This window comes from Macaca thibetana, chromosome 9, assembly GCF_024542745.1.
Source record: "Macaca thibetana thibetana isolate TM-01 chromosome 9, ASM2454274v1, whole genome shotgun sequence".
NCBI classification, from domain to species: domain Eukaryota; kingdom Metazoa; phylum Chordata; class Mammalia; order Primates; family Cercopithecidae; genus Macaca; species Macaca thibetana.
The window spans coordinates 61245683-61259128 of record NC_065586.1 but is presented as its reverse complement, the minus strand read 5'-3'; the positions used below and the strand labels follow the sequence as shown (position 1 = coordinate 61259128).

Here is a 13446-nt window from a genome sequence, read left to right as displayed (position 1 = left end):
GGATCACCTGAGGTCAGGAGTTCGAGACCAGCCAGGCCAACATACAGAAACCCCGTCTCTACTAAAAATACAAAATTAGCTGGTGTGGTGGCACATGCCTGTAATCCCAGCTACTAGGGAGGCTGAGGCAGGAGAATCACTTGAACCCGGGAAACGGAGGTTGCAGTGAGCGGAGATCGTGCCACTGCACTCCAGCCTAGGTAACAAGAGCGAAACTCCGAGTCAAAATAAAAAAAAAGAAAAAGCCCATAGCTATAGAACCCCACAGAAAACATAGTTACTAAACCCTGCAGTTGGTTACATTATTCCATAAACATGCAAAAGTGACTTCAAATGTAACTTATATGTAGTGAGTCTCACCAATTTCCCCGTCTTCTCCAGGTTTAGGAATGCTAATAGAAGTTTTGGTCTCCATTTCTATTTTCTTCCTAGTGTCCCCTCTCCTTCCAACTATATGCCTGTAACATAAAGAAAAAGTAATTAAAAGAAGATTAAGTCAAAATGTACTAAAATAAAGAACCTCATCATGTTTAAATCCTTTGTGACTAGAGATACTCCCTTACAGAAAAGTGATTCAGTAAAAGCCCAATATTTGTGGAAGAAATTACAAGTCAACTAGCTTTAGAACATGCTGCATTACAGTCACTGGCAAAAATGAGTTTTTGGCCCTATAGCCAATTCAATGCATAGATAGAAAAACCATGCCCAACACCCATTTGCTTCTCAAAATTAGATTTAAAATCTGGGTCTGCAATTCAGTGAAAGAAAAGCGGGCCAGCAAGTACAGTGGCTCACACCTGTAATCCCTGCTACTCAAAAGGCTGAGGTGGGAGAACTGCTTGAGACCAGGAGTTTGAGACCAGCCTGGGCAACAGAGTAAGACGCTGTCTCTAAAAAAATATTTTAGGCTGGCCGCAGTGGCTCACGCCTGTAATCCCAGCACTCTGGGACGCTGAGGCTGGCAGATCACCTGAGGTCAGGAGTTCGAGACCAGCCTGGCCAACATGGCAAAACCCCATCTCTACAAAAATACGAAAATTAACCCGGCGTGGCAACAGGGCACCTGTAATTCCAGCTACTTGGGAGGCTGAGGCAGGAGAATCACTTGAACCCAGGAGGCAGAGGTTGCAGTAAGCTGAGATTGCACCACTATACTCCAGCCTGGGCAACAAGAATGAGACTCTGTCTCAAAAAACAAAATTTTTAAAAAATTTTTTTAAATAGAAAAATTAGAATATCTGAGGACTCATGGCAACAGTGAGCTACAGCCAACTCTCGACTACCCCATGAAGACGGGACATGAGCTCACAATCCCCATCACTCCCACTTCAATCACTTATTGACTCATTTACATTACTTGCCTGGACTTCCAAGTATAAATATTCTGACAATCCAAAGTTATCTTCTGGAACCCACAGTCATTTGATGTGTTCAAGTGAATGAGACTACTGAATCCCAAGAGAGAAGTTTCAGAGTCTATAAAGCACTAAGAGGCCATCACAGGGCTACAGAGTTAAGAGAAAGAACTCCTTGTCATCAACGTTATTTCAACCTCTATGACTTCAATTACGGTACCCAATACCACAGATGACTATGTCTAAAACTATTGGTTTGTTTGTGCATGGGATAACAAAGCCCAATTATTTCCCTTAGGATCTATTACAGTAAGCCAGTTTTTAAAAATAAGATGTTTAGAAGATTGGAAGTCTGTAATTTCCAAGTGGTTTTTCTTGTGTGGGGATGGAGATTGTAGGGCACCAAACTCTGTCGGGCCTTTGTATTCCCACCTATCAATTAGGAGTGCTTTCCGGCCGGGCGCGGTGGCTCAAGCCTGTAATCCCAGCACTTTGGGAGGCCGAGGCGGGTGGATCATGAGGTCAGGAGATCGAGACCATCCTGGCTAACATGGTGAAACCCCGTCTCTACTAAAAATACAAAAAACTAGCCGGGCGTGGTAGCAGGCGCCTGTAGTCCCAGCTACTGGGAGGCTGAGGCAGGAGAATGGCGTGAACCTGGGAGGCGGAGCTTGCAGTGAGCCGAGATCGCGCCACTGCACTCCAGCCTGGGTGACACAGCGCAAGACTCCGTCTCAGAAAAAAAAAAAAAAAAAAAAAAGGAGTGCTTTCCATCAGGCTCCAGTTTATTACTATGTGGCTAGTGAACAAGCCTACCACAAAAAGCGTGGTTCAAAGTGCTATTAATAATCCAGGCTTCAGCACCTTAGAAAGCAAAGTGGTTGAGGTTTAAAAGGCTTTAGAATCAAACAAACCTTGGAACTCATATAACTACTGTAAGCCTACTTCTTCACTTATCAAAATGAAGTAAGAGGCTGACACAGAAGGATCCCTTGAGCCCAGGAGTTCAAGGCTATGGTAAGCTATGATCACACCATGGCACTCTGGCCTGGGTGACAAAGTGAGATTCTGTCTCTAAAAAAATAAAAATAGGCCAGGTGCAGTGGCTCACGCCTGTAATCCCACACTTTGGGAGGCCGAGGCGGATGAATCACTTGAGATCAGGAGTTCAAGACCAGCCTGGCCAACATGGAGAAACCCCGTCTCTACTAAAAATACAAAAATTAACACATGCACACGTATGTTCATTGCGGCATTATTCACAATAGCAAAGACTTGGAATTAACCCAAATGTCCATCAGTGACAGACTGGATTAAGAAAATTGGCACATATACACCATGGAATACCATGCAGCCATTAAAAAGGATGAGTCTGTATCCTTTGTAGGGACATGGATGCAGCTGGAAACCATCATTCTCAGCAAACTATCACAAGAACAGAAAATCAAACACTGCATGTTCTCACTCATAGGTGGGAACTGAACAATGAGATCACTTGGACTCAGGAAGGGGAACATCACACATCGGGGCCTATTATGGGAAGGGGGGAGGGGGGAGGGATTGCACTGGGAGTTATACCTGATGTAAATGACGAGTTGATGGGTGCTGACGAGTTGATGGGTGCAGCACACCAACATGGCACAAGTATACATATGTAACAAACCTGCACGTTATGCACATGTACCCTAGAACTTAAAGTATAATAATAAAAAATAATAATAATAAATAAAAATTCTTTCTGCTAAAAAAAAAAATACAAAAATTAGCAAAGTCGGGCAAGGTGGCTCAAGGGGGTGTGGTAGCTCATGCCTGTAATCCCAGCATTTTGCGAGGCCGAGGTGGGCAGATCACCTGAGGTCAGGAGATCAAGGCCAGCCTGGCCAACATGGTAAAACCCCATCTCCACTAAAAATACAAAAATTAGCCAGCGGTGGTGGCGGGTGCCTGTAATCCCAACTACTCAGGAGGCTGAGGCAGGAGAATTGCTTGAACTCGGGAGGCGGAGGTTGCAGTGATTCAAGATCACACCACTGCACTCCAGCCTGGGCAACAAGAGTGAAACTCTATCTCAAAAAAAAAAAAAAAAAATCAGTGGGGTGTGGTGGCAGGCACCTGTAATCCCAGCTACTTGGAAGGCTCAGCAGGAGAACTGCTTGAACCCAGGAGACAGAGGTTGCAGTGAGCAGAGATTGCACCACTGCACTCCAGCCTGGGCAACAGAGGGAGACTCCATCTCAAAAAAATAACTGAATAAAATTAAATTAAAGTTGGCTGGGCGTGGTGGTTCACATTTGTAATCCCAGCACTGTGGGAGGCTGAGGTGGGTGGATCACCTGAAGTCAGGAGTTCAAGACTAGTCTGGCCAACATGGTGAAACACCATCTCTACTAAAAATACAAAAATTACCCGGGTGTGGTGGCAGATGCCTATAATCCCAGCTACTCAGGAGGCTGAGGCAGGAGAATCACTTGGACCCAGGAGGCAGAAGTTACAGGGAGCCGAGATTGTGCCATTCCACTCTAGCCTGGGCGACAGAGCGAGACTCTGTCTCAAAAAACAAAAAAAGAGGCCAGGCATGGTGGCTCACGCCTGTAATCCCAGTGCTTTGGGAGACTGGGGCGGGCGGATCACCTGAGGTCAGGAGCTTGAAACCAGCCTAACCAACTTGGAGAAACCTCATCTCTACTAAAAATACAAAATTAGCCAGGCATGGTGGTGCATGCCTGTAATCCCAGCTACTAGGGAGGCTGAGGCAGGAGAATCTCTTGAATCCGGGAGGTGGAGGTTGCAATGAGCCGAGATCGTGCCATTGCACTCCAGCCTGGGCAACAACAGCGAAACTCTGTCTCAAAAAAAAAAAAAAAAAAAATTAAATTAAATTAAATTAAAATGGAGTGAATAGTACCTATTTGTCATAAGGTTGTCATAAGGATTAAACGTGATCATATATGAAAGAGCTTCCCAATAAGTGGCACAGAGCTCCATACAGTCCATGCCATTGGGCAGATACCCCAAACGTTAGCAGGTTAAGCATACCAGGAGAAGGACCCTGTATGGCAGACACACCTGACAGTAATAACTTAAGCCTACCTGAGAATCACCCTATGATCTAAGAAGAATATGTGTTCAGAGTTCCAAGCTACGGAACCTGGCTTGAATTCATTCCAACCCAGAGATCCATTCCTTTATGCATGAGGAACATCTGAATCCCTGACCCATTTATGGAACCCAAGCCATACAGGGGATCGAGGGCCTTTGCTTTGGATTAAATAAAGGTTGCCAAGTGATGTCTGCTAGGGGCAGGGTGCGAAGTGGAAATGTTATATAAACTGTATGCTTTTTCCAAGCAGTTGAAGTTCTGTCCAGCCCACCACCACGGTACCGCCCTTGCTTTATGCAAGTCCCCTCAATAAACCCTGTGTCTCACTTGCTGGCTCTGGGTCTGTTCCCCAGACTAACATGGTGCCATCCCTGTTGAAGTCAACAGGTATGCAGCATGACACATGCTATCCTCATTAAACCCATACTGGTATCTTTCCAGTTAAAAGTATAGTTGGACTGAAAAGAGGTTTCCATGGAAAATCTAAAATATTCACTATAGGGCAGGCACAGTGGTTCTTGCCTATAATCCCAGCACTCTGGGATGCAAGGCAGGCAGATCACCTGAGGTCAGCCTGACCAACATGGCAAAACTCCATCTCTAACAGAAACACAAAAAAATTAGCCAGGCATGGTGGCGCATGCCTGCAGTCCCAGCTACTCGGGAGGCTGAAGTAGGAGAATCGCTTGAACCGGGGAGGCAGAGGTTGCAGCGAGCCCAGATCACGCCACTGCACTCCAGCCTGGGTAACAGAGTGAGACTCCGTGTCAAAATAATAAAATTAAATAAATAAAATATTCACTACAATAACACAAATAAGCAGTGACAAGGTGACTCCTTAGTTGAATACATAAGAGGAAACTCCTACCAGGTCAAGTGGTTCTCAATCTTGGCTATACACTGGAATCACCTGGTGGGCTTCAAATAGTGATATCTGAGTCCTGCTCCCACAGACTCTGATTTAATTGGTCTAGGGTGCACCCAAGCACTGGGAATTTTAGAAACTCCCCAGATGATTCTCCTGTGCACCTGAGGCTAAGAACCACAGCATGAGACCTAACCCATGGACAGGTGTTGTCAATATTAGGCTCTGATTATAAATTAGTTTGGCCAGGTAATTTCTTTCTTGATCCAAATAAGCCTACAGAAATTCTTCCTAAGAAAGAAAATCTTCTTAGTATTATTTATTTATTTATTTTTGACAGAGGATATTGCTCTGTTGCCCAGGTGGAACTACATGGCACAATCATAGCTCACTGTAACCTTGAACCTCTGGGCTCAAGCAATACTCCCGGCTTCAGCCTCCCAAGTAGCTGGGACTACAAGCACTCACTACCAAGCCTGGCTAATTTACCTATTTCTATTCATTCATTCGTTCATTCATTCATTCATTCATTCATTCATTTATTGTAGAACGGGGTCTCACCATGTTGCCCAAGCTGGGTGGTCTCCAACTCATGGGCTCAAGTAATCCTCCCATCTTGGCCTCCCAAAGTGCTGGGATTACAGGTATGAGCCACCACACCCAGCCTTCTGAGTAAATATTATCTATTAATTAGGATTTATCAGAGCCAATACCTAATCTAACATGCAAGTCACCTGGCACATAAGGAGTGCTTAGAATATAGAGAATCAAAAGATTATCAAGTTAGAATCATGCAAGGAACTTTTACACACCTCAGTAGTAGCAGATACAAACCAAGACCTGTTACACTGATTTTTTTTTTTTTTTCTTCAGGAAACTGAGCCACGACTTTCTAAAATCATGTTTCTTAGGAAAAAACATCACTAGAGCCTGATTTGGTCATATTCCAGGAAAATTTTATATTTAATAGGTGTTTAGACTGCTATCAAGGTTGATGAAACCATTTGTGGCCAAGCACGGTGGCTCATGCCTGTAATCCCAACACTTTGGCAGGCCAAGCGGGCGGATCACCTGAGGTCAGGAGTTCGAGACCAGCCTGGCCAACATGGTAAAACCCCACCTCTACTAAAAATACAAAACTTAGCCAGGTGTAGTAGTGCAGGCCTGTAGTTCCAGCTACTCAGGAGTCTGATGCAAGAGAATCGCTTGAACCAAAACAGAGGAGGTTGCAGTGAGCCAACATCATGCCACTGTACACCAGCCTGGGCAACAGAGTGAGACTCTGTCTCAAAATATATGTGTGTGTGTGTATGTGTGTGCAGAGACCAATAAGCAGGCTATTTTAAGTAATCCACAGAAAAGGCAGAGGGGTAGCAGTGAAGATACAGATAGCTGGTAGATTCAAAATATATTTAACACATTTGTAATACCTGCCCACTGGGAGGCCAAGGCAGGTGGACTGCTTGAGTTCCAGAGCTCAAGACCAGCCTGGGCAATATGGAGAAACCCTGTCTCTATCAAAAATGCAAAAAATTAGCCAGGTGTGGTGGCGCACAACTATAGTCCCAGCTATTTTGGGGGGTTGAAGCAGGGAGGATCACTTCAGCCCAGGAAGTCAAGGCTACAGTGATCCAAGATCGCACCACTGCACTCCAGCCGGGTAACAAAGCAAAAGCAAAGCCCTGCCTTAAAAAAAAAAAAAAAAAGATATTTAAAAGGTAACATGGGATATGGTGGTTGGGCATGGCTCATTCCAACACTTTGGGAGACCAAGGTGGGAGGATCACTTGAGTCCAGGAGGTCAAGATCAGCCTGGGAAACATAGTAAAACCCCATCTCTACAAGTAATTCAAAAAATTAGCCAGGCTTGGTGGTGTGTGCCAGTCCCAGCTACTTGGTAGGCTGAGGTAGGAGGATCACTTTAGCCTGGGCAGTCAAGGCTGCAGTGAGCTCAGATTGTGCCACTACACTCTAGCCTGGCAACAGTGAAACACTCTGTCTCAAAAATATAATAATAATAAAAATAGGCTGGGTGCAGAGGCTCATGCCTATAATGCCGGCACTTTGGGAAGCCAAGGCAGGTGGATCACCTGAGGTCAGGAGTTCAAGACCAACCTAGCCAACATGGCGAAATCCCATCTCTACTAAAAATACAAAAATTAGCCAGGCATGGCAGGCACCTATTATCCCAGGCACCTATTATCAAGGACGATGGCTTGAACCCTGGGGGCAGAGGTTGCAGTGAGCCAAGATCGTCCCATTGCACTCCTGCCTGGGTGAAAGAGCGAAACTCCATCTCAAAATAAACAAATAAATAAAATAAATAAAAGGTGATGTGGTTTGGATCTGTGTCCCTGCCAAATCTCATGGTGAAATGTAACCCTCAAGTGTTGAAAGTGGGGCCTGGTGGCAGGTGTTTGGAACACGCGGGTAGATCCCTCATGATGGCTTAACACTATCTCCTTGGCAATGAGTGAGCTCACACAAGATCCGGTTGTTTAAAGTGTGTGGCACCTCACCTCCCATGGTTTTTGCTCCTGCTTTCACCATGTGACATGCCTGCTCCCACTTCAGCTTCTGCCAAGAGTAAAAGGTCCCTGAGGCCTCCCCAGATGCCGGTGCCATGCTTGTAGTGTCTGTAGAGTCATGAGCCAGTGAAACCTCTTTTCTTTTTTTTTTTTTTTAAGACTAAGTTTCACTCTTGTTGCCCAGGCTGGAGTGCAATGGCATGAATCTCTGCTCACTGCAACCTCTGCCTCCCAGGTTCAAGTGATTCTCCTGCCTCAGCCTCCCAAATAGCTGGGATTACAGGTGCTCACCACCACACCCGGCTAATTTTTGTATATTTAGTAGAGACAGGGTTTCACCATGTTGACCAGGCTGGTCTTGAACTTCCGACCTCACGTGATCCATCTGCCTCGGCCTCCCAAAGTGCCAGGATTACAGGCATGAGCCACCGCACCTGGCCGAAACCTATTTTCTTTATAAATTACCCAGGCTCAGGTATTTCTTCATAGCAACACAAGAATGGCCTAACACAAGAGGCAAAATCAGCTTAGTGATGCATGTGGAACAATGAAATTAATCTGTAATCAGTCCTCTGACACTTTAGGACATTTTATCATTTTATCATTAGTAATCAAGCATCGCATAAGTATGGAAGACCAAAGAGTCCACTTCCCACTGAGTTTCCTGGAAGTCTCTCCCCATGAAGCTGTTGGGGACATGACTCACTTATAGAGCAAGCTGGGGGCCCTCACAGTAGACCGGAATCCTTGTGGGGTCTGCTCCACCTCGTAGGCATCACAGGGCTCATCAGCACACTCCATGGAGCCTGCACAGAAACCATGACATCTCACTCAGAAACAATGTTGCTCTGTGGACAACAGCTTTTGCCTCAGCTGTCAACCGCTGTTGGGGTTTAAAAAAAGCAATACACAGGCATAAAAAACAGCCAGACACTGTACATTCCATGACACTGCTCTGATACTCCTTCTGACCTGATCTTATAAGAAATAAACCATAAAAAAACACATAATGACTATTTTAAATCTTTCAGTCTTGGAACCCTGGGAAGGTAGCACATGTATACAGTAGTTCCCCCTCATCTGTGGTTTCGCTTTCCAAGTTTTCAGTTACCTGCAGTTAACTGCTGTCCGAAACCATTACTAAAATAAGATACTGGGCATGAGACAGAGAGACCACATTCACATCACCTTTATTACAATGTATTGTTATAACTGTTCTATTTTGTTAGTGATTGTTATTAATCTCTCACTGTGCCTGATTAACAAACTAAACTTTACCAAAGGTTTCTATATACAGTTGGCCCTCCATATACAGGGATTCTCCATCAGTGGATTCAACCAACCACAGACTGAAAATATTTGAAAAAAAATCCAGCCTGGGCAACAAAGTAAAACCCCTCATCTCTACAAAGATTAGCTGGACATGGTGGCACATGCTCGTAGTCCCCACTACTCAGGAAGATGATGTGGGAGAATCATTTGAGCCCAGGAGGTGACGCTGCAGTGAACCAAGGTCGTGCCACTGCACTCCAGAATGGGCTTGTCTCTTAAAAAAAAAAAAAAATTACTTGGAAAAAATAAAATAAAATAACAACACAGCAATAAAAATAAAACAAATTAAAAAACAATACAGGCTAGGCATGGTGGCTCATGCCTGTAATCCCAGCACTTTGGGAGGCCAAGGCAGGTGGATCACCCAAAGTCAGGAGTTTGAGACCAGGCTGGCCAACATGGTGAAACACCATCTCAACTGAAAATACAAAAATTAGCCACGTGTGGTGGCGGGCGCCTGTAGTCCCAGCTACTGGGGACGCTGAGGCAGAACTGCTTGAACTCGGGAGGTGGAGGTTACAGAGAGCCCAGATCATGCCACTGCACTCCAGCCTGGGTGACAAGAGCAAAACTCTGTCTCGAAAAATAATAATAATAATAATAATAATAAACAATACAGTACAACAACTATTTACAGAGCATTTGCATTGTATTGTGTATCATATGTATTACAAGAGAGGATTTAAAGTAGGATGTGTGTAGGTTACATGCAAATACCACGATGTTCTACAAAAGGGACATAGGCATCTGAGGATTTTGGTAACATTACTGGGCAATGGACTAAATACATATGTTCATTTATTTCAAAAATTTATATATAATTACTTTAGGGCCAGGTGCGGTGGCTCACGTCTATAATCCCAGCACTTTGAGAGGCCGAGGCAGGTGGATCACTTGAGGTCAGGGGTTCAAGATCAGCCTGGCCAACATGGTGAAACCCTGTCTCTACTAAAAATACAAAAATTAGCTGGGCATTGTGGCACATGCCTGTAGTCCCAGCTACTTGGGAGGCTGAGGCACCAGAATCACTTGAACCTGGGAGGCAGAGGTTGCAGTGAGTGGAGATTACATTACTGCATTCCAGCCTAGGTGACAGAGCGAGACTCCATCTCTAATAATAATAATAATTACAACTCCACAGACAAAGGAACTTAATTTTGTCATAGAATATTAATGGTTAATATTAATAACTAAAATTTCTCCTTATGATATTTAAACCTCTGTACAAAGAAGAAACATAACTTATAAATTGCAACCAAAAACACTTCAGCTAAACTCAAACTCATCAGTACCCTTAGACATGAACAAAAACAGAGCTATATGAGGCCAAACATCTCAAATTTCAGTGCTGACACAGAAACACATTGAAACAAACAAAAAATTGATCCTACAATACACAGGACATTTTACTTCTTATCTGACCAATAAGCAACTAGGATTACCTTGATAGAAGTCCTCTTCATCTTCTTCATGTTGATAGGTCTGTTCTTGGACTGGATTCTTCCTGTAATTCCGGCCATCAATTCTTATAAGCTGTGGACGCAGAACTTCCATGACACTTTCTTCAAATAATATTCTGATGACGTCCTGAAAAATATAATTACCATCTTACCCTTCTTAGTGAGAATTAAACGTCCTATCTCTAGTATCTGAACCATTGTGTAGGTCTGAATTGGGCATCAGTTCACAGTATCTCCCACACAAAAGCAGCACTGTTTCCCATTGGATTTCCCATCTGTAAACCAGTTTAGGTTAACTGCTGTATTTTCTACCACACTGGCTCACTCTAGAGAGCAAAGTAATTTGTAAACTATTTATCACCCACCCCCCCCAAAAAAAGGGATTAAAAGGCATATACTCTTTAAAAAAAAAAAAAGACAGAAAGAAAGGAAGGGAGAGAGGGAGGGAGGGGAGCAGTGGCTCACATCTGTAATCCTAGCACTTTGGGAGGCCAAGGTGAGAGGATTGGTTGAGTTTGGAGTTCAAGATCAGCCTTGTGAACATAGTGAGGCCTCCCCTCTAAGAAAAGAAAAAGAGGACCAGGTGCGGTGGCTCACACCTGTAATTCCAGCACTTTGGTAGGCCGAGGTGGGCGGATCACCAGGTCAGGAGCTCAAGACCAGCCTGACCAACAGGGTGAAACCCCGTTTCTACTACAAATACAAAAATTAGCTGGGCATGGTGGCATGCGCCTGTAATCCCAGGTACTCAGGAGGGTGAGGCAGGAGAATCTCTTGAACCCGGGAGGTAGAGGTTGCAGTGAGCCGAGATCGCACCGCTGCACTCCAGCCTAGGCAACAGAGCGCAACTCCGTCTTAAAAAAAAAGAAAGAGGCCGGGCGCGGTGGCTCAAGCCTGTAATCCCAGCACTTTGGGAGGCTGAGACGGGTGGATCACGAGGTCAGGAGATCGAGACCATCCTGGCTAACACCGTGAAACCCCGTCTCTACTAAGAAAAAAAAAAAAAAAAAAAAAAAAAAAAACTAGCCGGGCGAGGTGGCGGGCACCTGTAGTCCCAGCTACTCGGGAGGCTGAGGCCGGAGAATGGCGTGAACCTGGGAGGCGGAGCTTGCAGTGAGCTGAGATCCGGCCACTGCACTGCAGCCTGGGCTACAGAGCGAGACTCCGTCTCAAAAAAAAAAAAAAAAAAAAGAAAGAAAGAAAGAAAAAGAGAAAAGGGCCGGGCATGGTGGCTTACACCTGTACTCCCAGCACTTTGGGAGGCTGAGGAAGGAGGACTGCTTGAGCCCAAGAGTTTGAAACCAGCCTGGGCAACATGGCAACACCCTGTTTCTCAAAAACAAAGAGATTAAAAATAAAAGGCAGCCTTTGAAAGAGAGAATAAAGCTCTCTTTATTACTTTAACCTAATAAGTAAAATGCGAACTTCAGTGGTTATCTAACCATTTGCACAGTATCTTTTTTTTTTTTTTTTGAGACGGTGTCTCGCTCTTGTCCCCCAGGCTGGAATGCAATGATACAATCTCTGCTCACTGTAACCTCTGCCTCCCGGGTTCAAGTGATTCTCCTGCCTCAGCCTTCCAAGTTGCTGGAACTGCAGGCATCCGCCACCACCCCCGGCTAATTTTTTGTTATTTTTAGTAGAGACTGGGTTTCGTCATTTTGGCCAGGCTGGTCCGGAACTCCTGGCCTCAGGTGATCCACCAGCCTCAGCCTCCCAAAGTGCTGGGATTACAGGAGTAAGCCACTGCACCCAGCAAACTCTATCTAGCAAGATAAAGACAATGAGGGATATTTAATACACTTAACCATCCAGAAAAAAAAAAAGCCCCTAAGTACTTTCAGAGGTGCTAGAAATTCACACAAAACAATCAGTTCCAGTTGCCTGTCAAAGCAGTAAATTAATAACAACTTAACCAATATGGTTCTCAGACCAATATACTGCTGAGGGGAGGAATCCAGTTTCTACAGGCCACTGCCCAACAAAATGCACATTACTCACTGAGAAGCCAAGCTTCTGGTCACACCACTTAATGGATCCATAATTTAGGAAACAAAGGTTCCTTATAGGCTAGCTGAAGTTAAATTCAGCCAGTATTCCTACCACGTACAGCTTAGTCTTGAAGCCCAAAATACTGAAGAGTTCCAAAGAAAACAAGTTGATCCTTACTAAATACACTAACGCTCAAGCCAACGTGGACGCGGTGGCTCACGTCTGTAATCCCAGCACTTTGGGAGGCCGAGGTGGGTGGATCATCTGAGGTCAGGAGTTCAACACCAGCCTGGCCAAGATGGTGAAACCCGTCTCTACTGAAAATACAAAAAGTAGCCGGGCTTGGTGGCGGGCGCCTGTAATCCCAGCTACTCGGAAGGCTGATGTGGCACGAGAATCGCTTAAGCCTGAGAGGCGGAGGTTGCAGTGAGCTGAGATCGCGCCACTGCACTCCAGCCTGGGTGACAGAGCGAGACTTTGTCTCAAAAAAATAAATAAAATAAAATAATAATTGATTATTTGTGTGCTTACAGGATCAAGAAGAGGTTTTGTGAGAAATAACAACATAGAAGGTAAACCGACATGGATAGAGGAAAAGAGCACATCATTAGCAATAGTCGATGACATCACAACCCAGTGGTCTATTCCCTGAGGCCTCTAAAGTTCTCAATGAAAAAACACTTTCAAGGCGAAAGCTAAAAAAAAAAAAAAAAAGTTCCCCACAAAAGCAGACTAAGGTGAAAGTCGGGCCCTCAGAACAAGAGCTCCGGAAAAACAGGTAGTCGTCGCGGAGACAGCAAACGCAGCATCTACC

At 44.8% G+C, this 13446-nt stretch overlaps 2 protein-coding genes across 3 annotated transcripts in view; both read right to left on the bottom strand.

Annotated features, from left to right (window-relative positions):
• ASCC1 (activating signal cointegrator 1 complex subunit 1) overlaps positions 1-13446 on the bottom strand; it is an 885589-nt gene that overhangs the window by 99025 nt on the left and 773118 nt on the right. For both annotated transcript variants that reach the window (XM_050803664.1, XM_050803663.1), the window contains 3 exons: positions 10623-10767; positions 8555-8654; positions 361-458 (listed from right to left, as the gene is read on the bottom strand). In XM_050803664.1, the coding sequence (XP_050659621.1) occupies positions 361-458; positions 8555-8654; positions 10623-10734 (310 nt within the window). In that variant the 5' untranslated portion in view covers positions 10735-10767. The remainder of the gene's footprint in view (positions 1-360; positions 459-8554; positions 8655-10622; positions 10768-13446) is intronic.
• PSAP (prosaposin) overlaps positions 1-13446 on the bottom strand; it is a 517400-nt gene that overhangs the window by 377122 nt on the left and 126832 nt on the right. The gene's annotated exons all lie outside the window — the stretch shown is intronic.